The 19,389-nt window shown below is 42.7% G+C and overlaps 1 protein-coding gene across 1 annotated transcript in view; it reads left to right on the top strand.

Annotated features, from left to right (window-relative positions):
- The window catches only part of POLR3A (polymerase (RNA) III (DNA directed) polypeptide A, 155kDa), a 69,409-nt gene that overhangs the window by 20,314 nt on the left and 29,706 nt on the right, over nucleotides 1-19,389 (top strand). The window contains exons 6-15 of the mRNA XM_006837436.1: nucleotides 1,250-1,489; nucleotides 1,931-2,093; nucleotides 2,214-2,350; nucleotides 7,077-7,180; nucleotides 7,697-7,838; nucleotides 10,313-10,453; nucleotides 10,575-10,644; nucleotides 11,165-11,292; nucleotides 11,460-11,598; nucleotides 17,248-17,412. Coding sequence (XP_006837499.1) covers nucleotides 1,250-1,489; nucleotides 1,931-2,093; nucleotides 2,214-2,350; nucleotides 7,077-7,180; nucleotides 7,697-7,838; nucleotides 10,313-10,453; nucleotides 10,575-10,644; nucleotides 11,165-11,292; nucleotides 11,460-11,598; nucleotides 17,248-17,412 — 1,429 coding nt within the window. The remainder of the gene's footprint in view (nucleotides 1-1,249; nucleotides 1,490-1,930; nucleotides 2,094-2,213; nucleotides 2,351-7,076; nucleotides 7,181-7,696; nucleotides 7,839-10,312; nucleotides 10,454-10,574; nucleotides 10,645-11,164; nucleotides 11,293-11,459; nucleotides 11,599-17,247; nucleotides 17,413-19,389) is intronic.

The following is a 19,389-nucleotide window of genomic DNA, read 5'->3' as shown; positions in this document are numbered from 1 at the left end:
TCCATCAGACGAGGCAGCCTGCCAGACTGCCCCAGTTCGAATATCCCTCCTTTAGCAAACTGAACCATCCACCCCACCCCCTAGCCACAGGATTCTGTCTGCTAATGTGCAACAGAATGCCTCTTCCAATTGCCTCTTAGCAAACAGTTACATTACTTCGGAATTGTCTTTTTCATACTGAGACACTCTCCCTTCTTTAACTTATTTCTTGCTAAGAGATGGCTTCCAGACTGGCCAATTTTCATGCCCTCTGAACGTCTTGCAATTTTACAATATTCTTGTCTAGTACTGGCTTTTGGCTGTCCCTAGAATTCTACTAATCCAGTCCTAGGTTTATGTTAAACTCCCTTGGGTGATCCTGAGGTGCCCGTGGCTGGAAGACAGGGCTATCGTGGAAGAGAATTCTGCTGTGGGCAGGGACCTTGAGTACAAGGCCTGTCTCGGGGCATGCTCTCTGTCTCCCCAGCTACATCCCTTCAGAAAGGGCCACGGTAACTTTCTCTGACACAGTGGTCCCTTTCTCATTCAGTTACATGCAGCAAACTCTGCTTGTCGGTCACACAATCTTAGGCCACACTTTTAGATCTTTGCTCGCTGACAATGTACATAGTTCCTACAGTTTGATTAAGTGGTCACAGCAAAGCACTTTGAAATTAATGAGATTATTACAAAGGCAGTCTAAGCTCATGTCAGAAAAATTTTATATAGAGACAGAAGCAAAATGATTCTAATTCTTATAAAGACATTCCTGATGACACCTTCGCAACCCCTTCCATTTTCTTTTCCTGGAAAGATGCACATGTCCCCCAACATGAGATGAGATGTAAATGCTTGGTTTGTATGCCAGTATTTTGTGAGCACTTTTTCATGCGGATAGCTACATTTTTATGGGGCCATTTTTCAATAGCTTCATGGATTTCCATGTTATACCTGCTGTGATTGATAAGATTGCTTGCAACGTTTCACAATTAAAAACAATTTTAGTATTCTTATAGTTGAATCTTTGTATGTTCCTTTTAAAAAGTATAACCATTGAAATAATTAAGCAAAGTTGAATTATTGACTTAAATCATTGGAAGAAGTGGTGTGCATATTAAGTTTCTTGCAACATAGCATGTTATTAGCAGACATCTGTGCCATCACTAAACACTCAACGTTTTGAAATGACAGGTCAGAAAGCATGAAAATGTAAATAAACCCTTACGGAGACTATGATACATGAATATCCTCCCTTTCCACCTTTCCGCAGGAAAACTTGAATCCCTTAGTAGTTCTGAATTTATTTAAACGAATCCCAGCTGAAGATATCCCTCTACTTCTCATGAACCCAGAAGCTGGAAAGCCCTCCAACTTGATTCTCACACGACTCTTGGTGCCCCCTTTGTGTATCAGACCCTCTGTTGTCAGTGATTTAAAGTCTGGCACCAATGAAGACGATCTGACGATGAAACTGACAGAAATCATTTTCCTAAATGACGTCATTAAAAAGGTCAGTGCTCTCCGTTAGTGTTTCCTACGCTCTACGTTTACCATGTGCGTCTGTAAGAAGTGGTCCGGTCACGAACATCACACTGAGGCTGCCATTACTGAGCATTTTTATCCAAGATTTTATGGAAGAATCCTGACCAAAAGCGGGGAGATGTAGACCTGAGTGTCCGATTCTCATTCACTTTAACTGTAAATGGATACTTCCCCATGAGGTCTTCTTCAAACCTAACAGTAGTCGAGCTTAGCTGGTAAAGAATGTCTGCCTTGCGCTGTGGGCTCTTTCAGTATTAATCTTTATGGAATTAGATTGGCAACAGTAACTGAACAGAGTCAGGAGGAAACTTCAGGTGCCGTGAGTTTATGTTGATGGGAAGGAACAACTCAGAAAAGCTGGGTGAGAATGGCTGACCATAGAAATACACGTGTTCTTGTTCCTTTTCAGCATCGGATCAGTGGAGCCAAGACACAGATGATCATGGAAGACTGGGACTTCCTGCAGCTGCAGTGCGCTCTCTACATTAACAGCGAGCTCTCAGGCATCCCCCTCAACATGGCGCCCAAAAAGTGGACCCGAGGCTTCGTCCAGCGCCTGAAGGGAAAACAGGGTATGTTTCAGACACAGTGCAGGAAAGGGGCGATGGGAGGCTTTCCGCAGATCCTCTTTATATAATCCAAACAGCAGATCCTATGCCATTGGGTTCTGTAAGGTCCTTTTATTTGTTCAGGTCGATTTAGAGGCAACCTTTCGGGAAAGAGAGTTGATTTTTCTGGCCGAACCGTCATTTCACCTGACCCCAACCTCCGTATTGATGAGGTAGCTGTGCCAGTTCATGTGGCCAAAATTCTAACTTTTCCTGAAAAGGTAAGTACCATTCGGTCACTCACTGTCTAATTTTGCATCTGGTCTTTGACGTTACATTTCAGTGTACCAGACAACAGAGTGGTGTGTCTGGCAGTGTGTGTGTACCTTTCTTTATAGTTTGTTTTATACATAACAACTGCTACTGATTGTAATTGTTTTCTATGAAGTACCCACAGATTCTGAATTAATGAATTGTGAACCATCCTTGTTCAGCAGGTGTGAACAGTACAGAGGTGGTCTGATCTCTGACTTCACAGGCGTGAAGGAGACTCAGATTCCACATCAGCACAAGGCTGATTCTTATGAGACAGAGGTCAGACACCACCACCCTTCAACCTCTTTACCAAGTCTGACAGCAGCTGGCCCTCCCACCGCACTCGGCCTCGCTGCTGGGGGACGTAATTCATTTCAATGGCTCCACAGAACTCACAGGTGACACTACCTGATTGTTCAGGGAAGTTAAACAGGTTCCAGTTCTGAATCAGAAATGCTCGACAGCAGTTCCTTGGTCAACACTGCCTTTGCTCAGACAGGCCTCCAGGCAGGCTGCTCTTTGGCCTCTACCCTGCTCAGAAAAGTTACAAAGGTCTTTTAGTGATGCTAATAAATGCCCACAGGGTGCTGTACTCTACCTTAATCCTCCATATATGCTCAGGTCTAGCTCTCTGGGTCAGTAAACACCTAGAGGAAGCCCACTGCACCGTCTCATGCACTGGCTCCTGGTTCCTTTGCGGACACTCCTGTGTCACAGCTTCCTTGGGTCCAGGAGGTTCAGTGCACAGGGATCACAGAATCCAAAGGATGGCCTCCACTCCTGGCTCTTCTTGCTTGATGCTACTGAGAGCCCCGATTGCTGCTAAAATGGCTGGTTTTGTTCCCCGCAGAATGGCTGAATTAACCATTCTCCCTGTTAGAGTTCCAAGTTTTTATAATCACAATTGACCCTGTTAACATTCACTTCCAACTGAGTCATATATTATCCTATCAGCATCTTTTCCCACCTTCTCTTACCTACACCCATGAGGAAAAAGCCCTTTGGTGGGAGTTGCAGTCTGTGGCTAGAAGAGAATTAGGAAATCATTCACTGCAGTGCAGGAGAACACCTGGGGACATCGACCCTAGGCAGCTAAAACTTCCTGTCCCTCTGCACAAACTCATGTTGTCATGTGACTGCAGTACATTAGGAGTGTTAGTGATTTGGTAGTTATAAGTCAATTTTATGGGATAGGCCAATTTGCAAATATAGATAGAATGTAAATATGAAGATTAACTGCATCTGTAATATCTGCAACGTAGAACACAGTGATATCTTGCTTTGTGTGTAGAAGGGTAAGCCAAGGAGTGTTCCTACTAGGGTACTAGTTCTTACATGCACAAGTTCATTCCAAACAAAGCATGTTTAAGCAAGTCTCTGCAATTGGGGTGGCTGCAGACAAGTTCTCTCAGTATCACACTTGACTTAGTGTCATCATGGTGTTTCCACAAAAAGGTCCAATCAACATAGTGGCTTCCAAAGGGATCAGCTGGCAGAGAGGTCAGCTCAGAAGGTTCTGTTGACATTTTTTGCAATTCTAAAAAATTTTAAAAAAATTTTTTTAAACAGACTGATCAATGGAACTTAAATAGGAAGAATTTTTAAGAAAATAGAAAATTGCATTAGCAAGAAAGGGGCCTGGAAGCTACACATAGGAACTTTTCACATCATGACCATGTACCTTTCGTTCCTTGAGGGTAGTAAGGCCTATGTCAGGACAGTTCATTGGGAAGTCCTATTCCGTCCACCCTACAGCCTGATCTGGCCCTTCCAGACTTCTTTTTCTTCCCCAAACGTTATCACTGAAAAGGAACATGATTTGAGTCCCTCAAGGATGCTAAAACTGTCTTTTTTTTTTTTTAATGTTTTATTGTGAATTATGTGATCGTTTACATGGGAGACCAATAGTTTTACATTCATCTTATCGTATATCGTTTCATTGCTATGGTTACAATCCCCTCCATGCATCATCAACTAACCAAAGGGTATACCCTACAAGTCTGTCCCCCGGTTGTCAGCACACAGCCCCTCTCCCTCCCTGGGTCTAAAGTCCTAAAACTGTCATTTTGATGTGTAAATTACAGAACATAGAATTCTTCAGGGAATACTTAGATGGAAATTCCATTGTCAGAAAGGTGTGGCACTAGATGGAGGCTAGGTGGAGAAACAGTAACTTCGCATTTTGGTACTTTGTTTACTGAAGGTTTCTATGATTTTGTAGCGAGAGTTCTTTCACTTCCCTCATAAGTATCTGTATACTGCCCTGGTGGAGGAATCCTGGTGTGGCACTGTAGGATACGCACTACAAGGTTGGCAGTTCAAACCCACTAGCTGCCCCTTGGAACCCTATACGGGGTCACTGTGAGTTGGAAACAATTTGACGACTTAGCAACAGCAAGGAACGCTGGTGGAGCTGTAGGCTAAGTACTGGACTGCTGACCTCAAGGTGAACAGTTCAACCAGCCTTTTGCTCTGTAGGAGAAAGATGAGGCTTTCTACTTCCGTAAAGATCTGCAGCTTTGGAAACCCTATGCAGGGTCACCGTGAGTTGGGATGGTAGTGGGTTTTGTCATGATTTTGGTTCTAAAACTTATTTTCTCAATTAATGACATTTTGGGCCTCTTTCTTGGTGGCTCATACCTCATGGTTTAGAATTACGAAATTATAAACAACACTGCGTATAATTTTCTTGGGGTAATTTATTTTTAAAACGTTAGAATCACTGAGACTAAGAACTTTATTTATTTATTACATGGCAAAGCGTACACCACTTCTACCACGTGTGCGTGTACCGCTCAGTTACATTGATGATAGTCTGCAACCATCCTCAGTTTCCTTTTCCAAGTTGTCCCAGCATCATTAAGATCAGCTCGTAGCCCGTAAGCTGCTTCTCTAACCTTTGGAGTTGCTGCTGTCAGTGAGATCCTTTACAGACAATTCTATGAAGGAGATAATTCTTTGAAAGAGCACAATGCTCACAGCAGACCCTCTTTAGTAACTGAGTTAAGCAATTGTTTGGTTTAAAGATGACTTCAGAGGCTAGGTAAAGATTATCTCAGGGCAATAGTTTCAAGGGGATCACCCAGCCTGGATTTCATGGGAATTTTCCGTTCTCTTCCACAGCTTCCTCCTCTTGCAGAGTTGTTTTGCAGAATCTTCATCAGGGTAGCGGTAGTTGGGCGGCTGCACCTCACTGTGAGTGTGAAAGGATAGGCACGGTGCTGAGTTTCTCCTTCACGGTTCTCAGGTAGCAGCTGGTTCCCATACCGGGAATATTGATTGGCTTTGCCCTTGACATTCGCCACTAGTCAAAACTGATGGGGAGGCAAAGGCCAGCAAGTGAGGGACCAAGTAGAGGCTGCAACTTGGGCTCCTGTCTGCAGTCCACTGTGCTCCTGGCATTCAAGAGCCTATAGAGCAGGGTGCCAAAGGATCCCTTTCTTTCTACCAGAGTCAGCACAAAGAATGGAAAAATCAAGCTGTTCCATACTTATGTAAATTGTGTGTGTTTGTGTGTATGTGTGTGTACAAGGCGACTTTTTAAAAGTTCATGGGAAAATTCCATTCTCCTTCAGTTCCATTTTTCCACAAACTTTAAACAGTCTCCATATATAGAGAGAGTCTTGGTGTGGCACTGTGGGATGTTTGAACTGGTCACTGGTTCAAACTCACCAGCTGCTCCTCAGAAGCCCTATATAGGATCACTGAGTCAGAATCTACTCAACGGCACTTAACAACTATATATATATATATATATATGAGCTTGGTGGCTCCATACAATAAGTTCTGGACTGCTATCCACAGGTCTGAGGTTGGAGCCTGCCAGCCACTCCACAAGAGAAAGATGAGGCTTTCTGCTCCCAAAAAAGAAATAAAGCCTCAGGGTTGCTATGAGTCAGAACCGACTTAACAACGCTTAACAACTACCCTTGAAGAGCAGATACTGCAAAGAGTAAAAATTCTTAGGTGCAACTTTCCTAGCCTTTTTCTCATCCATGCATTTTTTATTTTTCTTAAAACTTCTTTATTATAAGCTCCTGTGGTTGTCCTGTGTCCTTTAATAAAAGGAAAAAAATAAATCTCTCAAGATGGCCTCATTGGAAAATCCTATAAAAGAGTTGCTATAATCTTCCAAACTCCTCTCTCTGCTCTCTATGTTGATTGTAATTGATCTAGCAAATCCCCTTTGAAGCCAGTATTCTATTTGCACCTTGTTCTTTGGATCATATTGGCAAACCCAAGACTTGTCCTCCGTTATGATTCATTCCATAAAATCATTAACCTTGATCTTGCTTAATGAGTAATGGAAAGGTTAACTGTGTGAGCTCACTGATTTTTCAGTGCTTTCTTTGCTTCGTCTTAAAGGTACCCTGCCAAGACTAAGACAAGTGTGTTACTGAGTGAACTTGTCTTCAGCCATCCACTGACTGCAGGGACTTGTTGAAAGTGTTTTGTTTGGGAAAAACCAATGCTTGTGTGAACGGGAGCTCTAGTCACAGGACTTCTGCCTTACCCTCGCTTGTATGCATGTGTCTGAAAAATCCACGACTGAAAAGAGGATGGGGCATTTTTCCATGAACTCTCTGAAGCCCCCCTCGTGTGTGTGTGTGTGTGTGTGTGTGTGTGTGTGTTTTGTGTGCACATGCCATATACTAGCTTATAGAAACCTAAGAATGTCTCGTGGTTTTCCAGGTAAACAAAGCAAACATCAGTTTTTTGAGGAAGCTGGTTCGAAATGGCCCTGAAGTCCACCCAGGAGCCAATTTCATTCAGCAGAGACATACCAAGATGAAAAGGTAATCCTTTCTTATCCCACTGACAAAGTTCACTGTGTGAGAACATTTTTTATGACACAATTTGGCATGTCTAAAATTAAACTGCAGCGAGCCACTCGGTATGTCGTTGGCTCTGTTGGATCATTGGAAATCGATGGAGAGACCAGTTGCTCACTTGTGGATTGTAGGTGGACAGAGAACCTTGAAGTATGAAAGTCCATCCCTGGTAGCTCTCCAGGGCTCTCAGGGTCACTACGGGGTACTCACAGTCCAATGACTGTCCTCTTCTCAGCTCTGACTTTGAGAGAATTTGTCAGCAGGGCTGGGATGTTTCTTGTCGTCAGTGCTGTATGGTAGTTTACTTCGCAGGTGCTTTCTCTCAGTGGCACACAAAGTAATGATGGGTCTTCTTATACACGGACTCATCTTCGACTCAGTAAAATGCGTTTCTGTACGAGGCTGCCTCCTGATAGGAAGAGGGGGTGTTCCATGAGGAGGCTGTGCTCTCAGAGACCTTGTTTACTGCTGCCCGGTTAGGTTTCTGAAGTACGGGAATCGGGAAAAGATGGCTCAGGAGCTCAAGTACGGTGACATCGTCGAGAGACACCTGATAGATGGAGATGTGGTGCTGTTCAACCGGCAGCCCTCACTGCACAAACTCAGCATCATGGCTCATCTGGTGAGTCGGGGCTGCCCACTGGATCCTCTGTAGGTGGAAGTCTGCTGTCAGGGGTCCCTGCTGATTTCTGTATTCCTAAAATGAAAATTCAGAGTCCTGGTGTAGTGCCGGAGGATAGACACTGGAGCACAAGGTCTTTTGAACTGTAAAGTCAGAGGTTCAAACTCAGCAGCAGCTTATTGGAAGCCTATACAGGGTAGCTGTGAGTTGGGACCGACTCTTGACAACAAAATGAAAATTGCCAGTAAATGCTCTAGTTTTCATAGCTTGTAGTTTGAGTGAAGTGTTTACTGTTTTTCAACTTTTTATAAATTTTCAAATTGATCTTTACTGTTTTTTAATACTTCTAATGCATTTATACACACCATTAAAACGAAACTGGAATTTAGTGTGACAGTGGCTAGCATGATCTCCTTTGCAAACAATAATATATACACATAGGGTGGTGGTGATATACCGTGGAGTCGGTTCTGACTCATAGTGACCCTCTACAGGGTTTCCGAGGCTGTAAATCTTTACGGGAGCAGAAAGCCTCATCTTTATCCTGCAGAACAGCTGGTAGTTTCAAACTAGCTGACCTTGAGGTTAGCAGCCCGACTCATAACCACTACGCTACCAGAGCTCCTTAATACACAGGGTAGGAAATGTAAAACAGTGCAAATTAAAAAAATCATAACGAAAGACTACTGGTCTGAAAGAGGCTAAAGAGCCTCTAAGATATCTTCCTGGTACAACTTTCTAGCTTGAAAATGAAGACATTCCCAAAAGTCATCTTTCAGCCAATTAATAGGCGTATAAATAACCAAGAGTATCTATAAAATATATATGTGTGTATATTATATATGTGGATCTATGTGTACATAAATCCACATATATATGTATGTATATGGAATTCTGGTGTGGCGCTGTGGGATTAAGCACTGGACCACAAGGTCAGTTTGAACTGCAAGGTCATTGGTTCAAATTCATCAGTCCCTTCCTGGAAATGATATAGGGTCACTATGAGTAGGAAATGACTAGACGGCACTTAACAACAACAACAGTGTGTGTGTGTGTGTGTGTATGTACACACACACACACGGAGCTCCGGTAGCATAGTGGTTACGAATCAGGCTGCTAATGTCAAGGTCAGAAGTTCAAAACTACCAGCTGTTCTGCGGGAGAAAGATGAAGCTTTCTGTTCCTATACTCCTAGCCTCGGAAACCCCTTACATGGCACATAACCACCATGTATGTATAGTGTGGCACTTATAAGATAAGCAATCAACATCAAAGTCGGTATGAACCACAAGGTTGATGGTTCAGACTCAGCATCCGTTCCTTGGAAACCCTTTACAGGACTGCTAAGAGTCAGAACCAACTCAGTGGCACTTAACAACAACGGCGTACGTGTATATATATTGTTGCTAAGTGCTGTCAAGGTTATGCTGACATGTAGAGACCCTGTACAGCCTTTCTGAGGAGCAGCTGATGGATTTGACACTGATTTTTTGTTAGCCGTCCCGTGCTTGTCAGAACTCCGTACACACACACAGAGGTGTGTATATAAAGAGACCTGGTGACGGTGACTGTGGCTTAGGTGTTGGTCTCTACCTGTAAGCGCTATACTTCAGTCTTTCTGATGTTCAGTCTGGGCTATCACTGGTACTGGGAGCCCCTTCACACTGACTCCTGTGTAGGATTGGTGTCTCCCTTACAGTATTAAACAAATTCAGTACTCTGGTTTGATCTAAAAAGCCACCTGAATGAGTTCATTTATGGCATTTATCTCTAACAACATATTATAAATGTATTTCCTAAAAGTGTCCAGTTTTCCAGAAGATCATGCTTTTTGTTTTGTTTTTTTGTTTTTTATTTTTTTTGTGTGTGAATTGAGTGATAGTTTACATGGGAAAGCATAAACTTTACATTCATTATATCATATTTCATTGCAATGACTGCAATCCCCTCCATGCATCCTCATTCAACAGCATTTGCTTCCATTCCCTCTGGTTTTTTTTTTTTTTTTTTTTTGGATATACACCAAAGCACTCAGGAATATATAGCCATTCAAACAACCAAAAAGCATACCCCACAAGCCTGAGCGCCCCCCACCCCATCCCACCCCACCATCACCGCCAGCCTCTCTCCCTCCCTGAATTCAGAGTCCCCAGCCACTCCATCTCTCCACGTCATCGTCTCTGCCTCCATCTCTGGTGCCACTGCTCCTGTGGATAGGGTCCCACCCTCCACTCTTTTCCTTTGATGATCCCAGGGTCCTCCACTCCTGGACTGCAAGATCAACCACTCCCCTCCTTTTGTTACAAAACAGCTGCCTTTACATTTGTAACACTCACAGTCGGTCCTTATAACAATTATTCACTATTGAACCACAAGAGTCTTACCCCATCTCCCAGAAAGTCATGTTTCAGTGGTTTAAAACGTACACATTTTGGATTATTGACTACCTTCTCTTCCTGTGTTGTGTCTAATAGGCCAGGGTCAAGCCCCATCGGACCTTCAGATTTAACGAGTGTGTCTGTACACCCTACAATGCAGATTTTGATGGTGATGAAATGAATCTTCATCTTCCTCAAACAGAAGAAGCGAAAGCAGAGGCCCTTGTCCTTATGGGGGTATGTATAGGGTGATGCAGCCCAGTGTTTATGTTACAGGTCTTTGGCAAGAGGGAAGGGGGGATGTCCTGTTCGCACCCCTGTTCTTAGCTCTGCTGCTATTCTGTTTTTTATTTTTTAGACTAAAGCAAACCTTGTAACCCCAAGGAATGGAGAGCCACTAATTGCTGCTATTCAGGATTTTCTAACAGGTGACTTTTATGATATTCATTCAAAAGGAGACTTCTAACTGTGAAATGAAATGGTTGTCATGTTGTTTCAGGTGAGGGTTTGGCAGACTGTGGTTCCCTTTTGTTTACTGCCTTTGGTTGGGAACCTACTTGAGATATTTCTTGTTAGTTGCTTATTCAGTTCTGCAGTAAGTTTTGTTGAACTCTTGCCATAGCCCAGGTTCTTTTTTGGGGAGGAGGTGGGGCACTGGAGCTACTAAAGCCAAAAAACCAGATGTCACATCAGCTCTGATTCCTGGACAGCCTCACGTGTGTCAGAGTCAGAGTGCTCCACAAGAGTTTTCATGACTGAGGAGAAGTAGGATTGCTGAGGTTTTCTTCTGAGGTGCCTCTGTAGATTCAAACTGCCAACCTTCTGTTAGCATCTGAGTGTGTTAACCATTTGCACTACTCACAGACTCCAATTCTAAATTTATTTTAAATTGTATATGAGGATTTTCACAATTTCATTCCTTTGTGTTTTGTTCTTTAAAATCCTTAGGCGCCTATCTCCTTACACTTAAAGATACCTTCTTTGACCGAGCCAAAGCTTGCCAGATCATTGCCTCGATACTGGTTGGCAAAGATGAGAAAGTTAAAGTCCGCCTTCCAACCCCTACAATATTAAAGGTTTGTGCCGTGCAATGCATGTCCACGTCCAAGTATGGGTTTGTACCTTATGGGTGTCGTGTTAGCTAGCGTCACTGTAACTGCTGGTGATGCCTACCAGCTTTGAGAGTGAGCTCACTTGTGTAAGGGGCTCTCCAGCTGACCCCCTGGCTTTCTCCCTCCGTCAGCCTGTCACCCTCTGGACCGGAAAGCAGATCTTCAGTGTCATCCTCAGACCGAGCGATGACAATCCAGTGAGGGCCAACCTCCGAACCAAGGGCAGGCAGTACTGTGGCAAAGGGGAAGATCTCTGTGTCAACGATGCCTGTGAGTTCAGGGCACTGAGCTGGGCAGGGGGTGGGGACTCGGCCAGTGAAGGAGCAGAAGTCGCACAGAACAGGCTTCAGGAATAAGACGGACTCTTCAGGAAACTTGCTGGCATTGGTTCTGTCATATGTAACTCACCGTTTCTCTCTCAGAGGTTGTAGACATTTGGTCCAATGGTTACAGTCTTCTCTAAGGGTCTCTCTTTAATGAATCATTGTTGTCAGTTAATATAATTGGTTTTTTTTTTTTTGGTTTTATTATGTTTTCAACAAGGGTCTCATTATATAATTGATTATTTTATGTTGAAAATATATTGAAAACTTAACAACAAAATGATAAATAACCCAGTCATGAATTGGACAAAGGACATGTATAAACATTTCACCAAAGAGGACATTCATGTGGCTACCAAACACATGGAAAGATGTCCGGCATACCATCAGAGATATAGATCAAAACCACAGTGAGATACCATTTCTCTTCACTAGAGTTGTTGAGATTTTAAAAAAAATAAATCTCAGAAAATACCAAATATTGGTGAGGATGTAAGGAAATCATTAACTCCTAGAGTGCTCCTTGGATGCCAGGATGGCCAAACTTCATCTCTCATGCTTCAGACATATTGTCAGGAGGCACCAGTCGCTGGAGAAGGATATCATGTTTGGTAAGGTGGAGGGTCAGAGAAAAAGAGGAAGACCCACAACGAGGTGGATTGGCCAAGTGGTGGCATCGGTGGACTCAAGTGTGGCTCAGAATCAGGCAGTGTTTTGTTCAGCTGTGCATAAATGAGGTAACTACTGTGAGTCAGTACTGACTTGATGTCACCTAACAACAACAACATCCATTGCTAGCTAGAATACAAAATGATACAACTGTTGTGGAAAACAGTCCGGTGGTTACTTCAAACTAGAAATAGAACTGTCAGATGACTGCAACTCCACCCCTAGCTGTACACCCAAAGACTTAGAGAGTTTCAAGCAGAGGCTTAGATACCAGTGTTCGTTACAGCACGGTTCGTGGTTCATTACAGTAGCCAAAACGAGGAGACAACCTTGGTGTGCAGCAGCAGATGAACAGAAAAACAAAACGTCCCTACATACAGTGGGATGCACATCAGCACATCGGAGAAATGAAGTCTTGATGCTTACTATAGTATAGCTGGAGCTTGAAGGCTTGCTGACTGAAATCAACTCACACAAAAAGAGAAATGCTGTATTACCACACCTGTATTTTTAATACAAAAAAAGGCAAATATATTGAGAGCGAAGTTTATTAGTGGTTATCTGAAAAGGGGCTCCTGCTGTGGCTCTGTCGGCTAATGTGCTGGACTGCAGAATTGTTTGAATCACAAGGTCGGTGGTTCAAGCTCACCAGTTGCTCCTTGGAAACCTATGCAGGGATGCTGTGGGTCAGAACCGACTTGACAGCACTTAGGAACAACAACAACCAGGGAAGGGACCTCTGGGAAGGGGAAAGGTGTTAACAGTAATGAACAAATCACATTGATTAAGCTTAGGGTTGTTGTTGTTTTGAGTTGGTTCTAACTCTAGCGACCCCATATAGGATTTCAAGGCAGAAAGCCTCCTTTTTCTCCCACAAAGTGACTAGTGGGCTTAAACCACCGATCTTGTGGTGTTTTATTCTATAGTCACCACGCTCCCTAGGATGGGGTGCACAGCCAGTTATTGCCATCAGTAAGTTGTGCACCTGTAAGAGGTTAGCCTGACAAAAGGTGTGTGACAGATAATTACAGTGATGACCAAGGAGAAAAAGATCCTGAGACTGCTTTTGTACAGTTCAGTACCTCATGCGATTTGGTGCCTTGAGCTAGAAGTTTAGGGTCACGGCTTCTTGGGACATCCTGTTAATTGGCTTAATAATGTGTTTAGTACATCTATTCTGTCTCCTTGCCCATTGTGCAAGCTCTTATCCAAGGTACAACAATTGGTCTCTTCACCTGCAACAACGGAGGAAGGAGGAGAGTCTGAAATGGAGGAGGAGATGGAATGTATGGCTTGGTGCCTCCTTTATCATGAAACCAGAAGAACTGGATGGTGCCTGGTTCCAATCACTGAGCATTTTGGTAAAAGATTCCAGTAAGATGCGGCACAAAAGAGGGGAAATGCTAACATTTCAAATTCTCAGTGGACTCTTGACTTTTTGGACCTATCCATTTATCTGTCGGTTTGTCGTGATATGGAGGCTTAAACATGTTTCTGTGATGCCGGAAGCTCTCCCACCAATATTTTGACCCCCAGAGTGTCACTTATGGTGTGGCACTGTGGGTTAATGCGCCAGACTGCAAAGCCGTTGGAACTGCAAGGTCAGTGGTTCAAGCTCACCAGCTGCTCCTTAGAAACCCTATATAAGGTCACTATGGGTCGGAATCGACTCAACGACACTTTACAACAACAACAACATGCTTCTGTGATGCTGGGAGCTCTGTCACCAGTATTCTGACCCCCAGATTGTCACCAGGGTCGGCATGTTTCAGGGAAGCTTCCAGACGAAGACAGATGAGAGTAAGAGGTACCTATTGTTCTAGTTCTGAAAATATTAGCTCGTTCAAATCTTATGAATAGCAGCAGGATATTGTTTTATATATGAGGATATGTCAGAAATATTGCTATAAAGACGGACAGACCTTCATTAAACAAAAATATAAAAATGTGAAGCTATTGTTTTTCTACATTAACTCCATCTAGTTTATACATTTCTGAGGCAGTGTGTCCATTTCTTTAACCATGCCAGGAAGAATTCTGTACTCTCTGATTTGCACCACGTCAAAATTCAAGTCATATTCTTTTTCAATGTTGAGTTTTGTGAACAAAAAGAAATCTAAAGTAGTAAGATCTAGGCAGTAGAGTGGCTAGGGTACCGTTTTCCTGGAAATAAATGCTCATAACACAGCCATTGTCACCCTCAAAGAATAAGAGGTGCATTCTTATGATTAAAAAAAACTTCCTCAGTGCGACTGTCTTGGCCTTGGTTTCACCATGGTTGTTTTCAAATTCGTAATAAAGCCTCCATGATTGTCCTTCAAGAAAACCCATTGGAAACCGTTGCCGTAACCGGAGCTGACCCCTCTACCTTGAATTTAGCTGGCCCAGCAGATCCCTTGGAAGTCACTGTTTTGATTGGACCTCTTTGTAATTGAAGGCACCCTAACAAGACAAATGTATTATTGTAGCCATCCACTGATCCCAGAGACACGTTTAGACACATTTTGTTTGGAGTAAACCTGTGCATGTATGAACTGGAACTCTAGTTACAATACTGTTTACTTACTCTTGTAGTACTGATGTGACATACCCGGTATGAGAAGAAACACCTGTAACCATCTATGCGTAATCAGTATGTGGAAAAATACACAGATTGCTGATCTAGGAAAATGGGAAGGTGTTAAAAATTAAATGGAACACATCAAGATCAACACCCTATGCATTAGGGAACTCAGATGTTCTGGAAATTTTGAGTCAATCAAATGGTCTGCTATGCTGAGAATGACAAATTGAAGAAGAATGGCTTCATTGTGAAAAAGAACATTTCAAGATCTGTCTTGAAGAACAGTGTTGTCAGTGATAGGATAATCAATATCCATAGACCCACAAGGAAGGTCCGGTAATAGAACTATTCTAATTTACACACCCAACACTAATGCCAAACCTCTGCAGTCTGAAATTGATTAAAAGATGTTATCAAGATGCATTGATAACTATTGATTGGAATGTCAAAGTTGAAAACAAAAAAGGATCATCAGTAGTTAGAAAATAGGGACTTGGTGATAGAAACAATGCCTAAACAAGTCTACAACAGCCAAAATACAACCTTAAGTATATTGAATTTACAACAGATTTGACATATTGAACACTAATAACCAAAAACCAGAGAAGTTGTGGAATGACATTAAGGACATTATCCTTGATTAAGAAAGCAAAAGGTCATTTAAAACACCACTCTGGATGTCAGAAGAGACTCTGAAACTTACTATTGATCATAGAAAAGCAAAAGGAAGAAGTAACAGCTGAACAAAGGGGGCTCAAGAAGACGTGCAGAGAACTACAGTTAGAAAACCAACAGCGAAGAGGATATGGAATGAGGGATATCGATTTTTGGCATCAGATGAATCATGACTCAAACAAGAGAATACCAGAAAGATGTTCACCTTTGTTTGACCATGCAAGGTATTTGTGCATGATAACAAATTATGGATAACATGGCAAACAATGGGAAATCGTAATTGTGCTCATGTGGAACCTCTTTCTAGATCAAGAACAGAACAAAGGGATACTTCTCTTGTTAAGTGCCATCGAGGAGATTCCAACTCATAGCGACCCTGTAGAGGGTTTCTAGGAGCAACTGGTGAGCTTGAACTGCCGACCTCGTGGTTCAATCTGACCTTACAGTCCAGCACATTAACCTGCAGTGCCACACCAGGACTCCAGGGAATACTGCATGAAGATCTCTTTAAAGTGTTAACAGACAAAGATGTCACTTTGAGGATTGAGGTATACCTATTCCAAGCCATGGCATTTTAAGTTTTAATTTATGTGAAAGTTGAACAATAAGTAAGCAAAGGATGAATTATGGTATGGGGGAAGAGTGTGGACTACCCAAGGAACAAGCAAGTCTGTCATGGAAGAAGTACAGCCAGGAGGGCCAGACTTCGTCTCACTGACTTTGGATATGTCATCGGTAGGGTCCATTCCCTGGAGAATGTCATCATGTCTGGGAAAGTAAAGCGTCTGCAAAGAGATCAAGTGACACACGGATCCTAACGACAACAGTCCTTAAACTTTAAGCCAAAAATAGCCACTGAAGCTTAAAAACAATAGTTTGGCTTAACTGATGACAATGGCTGCTCTAAGTTAGAATGGACTTTTTGTTGGTTAGGTGTTACACTCTTTTAAGAGCTTGGGATCAGCAAGTCTGTGTCTATGGTGGAGGAGCAACTTGGAAACGGAAGGAAGTAATGGTTGCACAGCTGAAAGAATAGGATCAGCATCACTAAATTGTATATAGGACAACTCGAATTGGTGTGTGTTTTTGCTGTGTTCATTCTCAACAACAGTAAAATTTTTTTTTTTTTTTTTTTAAAAAAGAATACCTGTCTTGAGCATTGTGCTCTTTCAAGAACTACATAGAACCTTCTGGATAGTGAGTTGATGTTGTGGTGAAGGAACCAGGAGGCTGAGAATAATTACACAGATTGAAGAGAAATCAGTACCATGAAATGGTATATTAGAAACTGTTGAATTGGTGTATGTTTTGCTGTGTCATTGTCTCAGAAACAATGACAAAATAAATTTTAAAGGGAAGAAAAATGGCTGTAGTTTAAAGAGCACTTTGCTGTATGTGATCTTTTCTGATGCAGAAAATAACGTGCACTTCGAGGACGACAAGTGCTCTTGTCATCCACGGTTGACAGTGACGGAGAGTGAGGGCAGCTGGTACAGTGCAGAGTTAGACAACAGGTTTACGAGGCTTTTCCTATCTGCTAAAGTCCCTGTGTTTTCCTTTATTACCTTAAAAAAAAACAAAGAGCCTTAACTTTCAACGTGGGAATGTGTTTTCTCATCTGTCTCAAATTCTTTATGAAATAAGGCAAAGTGATCATTGTTTGACTGCATAATCATTATTGCCTTTCAGACGTTACTATCCAGAACAGTGAGTTGATGAGTGGTAGCATGGATAAAGGAACACTGGGATCAGGATCCAAGAACAATGTTTTTTACATTTTGCTGCGAGACTGGGGGCAGAATGAAGCAGCTGATGCGATGTCCCGGCTTGCCCGATTGGCTCCTGTCTACCTCTGTAGGTATCTCAGCATCCTCATCTTAACGCTGTGGCTGGGGTTGTAAGCTGTCGTGTTAGAGTCTTTCTTTAGTGTCGTTTCATTATCCTCAATACCCTACCCCTCTACATACAGACGCAGAAAAGGATACTTATTCAGGCTAAATTGTTTGTGCTTTTCTTAATGAGATCAATTCATTACTCATTATTTGGTTTGCTTTTAGTTCTCTTAAAATCTGTTGTTAAGTGCTGTTGAGTCAGTTCTGACTCATAGAGACCCTGAATATGGTGGGTTCAGACCCATCAGCTGCTGCTTGGAATCCCACTCTGAGTGGGAAGCAACTTGATGGCACCCGATACCAACAACATCCACTATAGCACATTACGATTCCGCTCAGCCCTACTTGATTTCCTTTGTTTGCTCATTCTTTTAGAATACCACGTGTCAAGCATGTTTTGCGTCCCCCTTTTTTCCCCTTATTGGTTGACGCTTTGGCTGGATGTGGAATTCTACATTAATGAGTTATGTTCCCTCAGACTTTTTAAGCAGCTGCTCTATTCTGTTCTAGCTTTCATAGTTGCTGTTAAAAAGTGTAATGTCATTCTTATTCCTCAAATTTTGTATTTGAATTGTTTTCATTCTGGAAGCTCAGAATTTTCTTTGTTCTTGGTGTTCTGAAATTTGACAGTAATACAAGGTTGTTATTCATTCATTATTCTGTGCTGTCAGTAAGTGTGTTTTAATCAGCCACTGTCAGCAGTTCGAATCTACTAGGCGCTCCACAGGAGAAAGATGAGGTAGCATAATAGATAAGCCCTCAGCTGCTAAATAAAAAGTTGGTGGTTTACCCCCAGCAGCTCCACAGGAGAAAGACTCAGTCGTGTCCTTTCCTACTCACTCCAACCAGGAAAACTAGGCCGCTCCCCTGTCACATGTGGTCACTCTGAGTCACAATTGACTTGAATGCATCCAACATCAACACAATCATATGTGTTTTTTGTCTTATGTCTTTCATGTTAAAGATACTCTGCATGTGTCCTGTGCTGTCTATCCAAGCATATTTCAGGAGTGAGACCCTAACTAGAACTGGAAGTTAGCGGCATAGCCTCCTTGGTTATACTGGAAGGCAGCTTCTCATTGATGGATTGGACTGCCAGTATCCCTGCTGTTGATGCTTTTCTCCAGGGAGAGACACTACTCAAGTAGTAGACACCTGTGTACTGGGGTTCTGGGAGATGGACAGGGAAAGGGGCTAAGGCTAGCAGCCACGGAATATACAGACTTACTCTCGGGGTCCTGGTTTCCCGTCACCCCATTGGGCTGGGCCTGCAGTCTCCCCTCCAGTTCCATTTCTTAGGAAATAAACCCCACCCCCAACAGGAGTCAGGACCTGGGACCTATTTGTTATATAGAATTTCCCCTGGCTTTCTTGTTTCCAGCACCTACATCTCCAGTATCTGCAAAACCTCGTGATCTCATTTCTGAGCCTTTTCAAGGTTTCTGCCCTGTCAGGCTCACTGGTCCTGAGACATCCCATCCCCATCCCCGTCTGCCTAGGCCAGTTGTCGCTCTATATAGATCCGTCCACTGTACTTCTACGTAGAGTGTGGTTGGGATTATTGTTGGCACCTGGTTTCAGCTCAGATGCCGTGTATCTTCGTTTCTTGTTCTTTATTTTGGGCTGATTTCTGAGGCAGGGAAGAAGCAGAAAGTTTGAGGTGCTGTAATGTTAGTCTGTTCTGTATTGCAGTCAGTAGGAACATTAGTGTCCCCACTCTTAGAGAAATCAGTGCATCTTAGTCATTTTATAGAACTTCCTAGGGAACGGTGCACTAGGTTTTTTTTTTGTTTTGTTTTTAAGGTTTTTATTGTAGATTGAGTGAAAGTTTACAGGGCAGATCTTCAGTTTTACATTCAACAAATCATGCACCTTGTTTCATTACAATGATTATAATCCCCTCCATGTACCATCAGTTAACAGTATTTCTCTCTATTCA

The sequence above is a fragment of the Chrysochloris asiatica genome, unplaced genomic scaffold (assembly GCF_000296735.1).
Source record: "Chrysochloris asiatica unplaced genomic scaffold, ChrAsi1.0 scaffold00020, whole genome shotgun sequence".
Classification (NCBI taxonomy): Eukaryota; Metazoa; Chordata; class Mammalia; order Afrosoricida; family Chrysochloridae; genus Chrysochloris; species Chrysochloris asiatica.
This window is presented reverse-complemented; position numbering and strand designations above follow the sequence as displayed.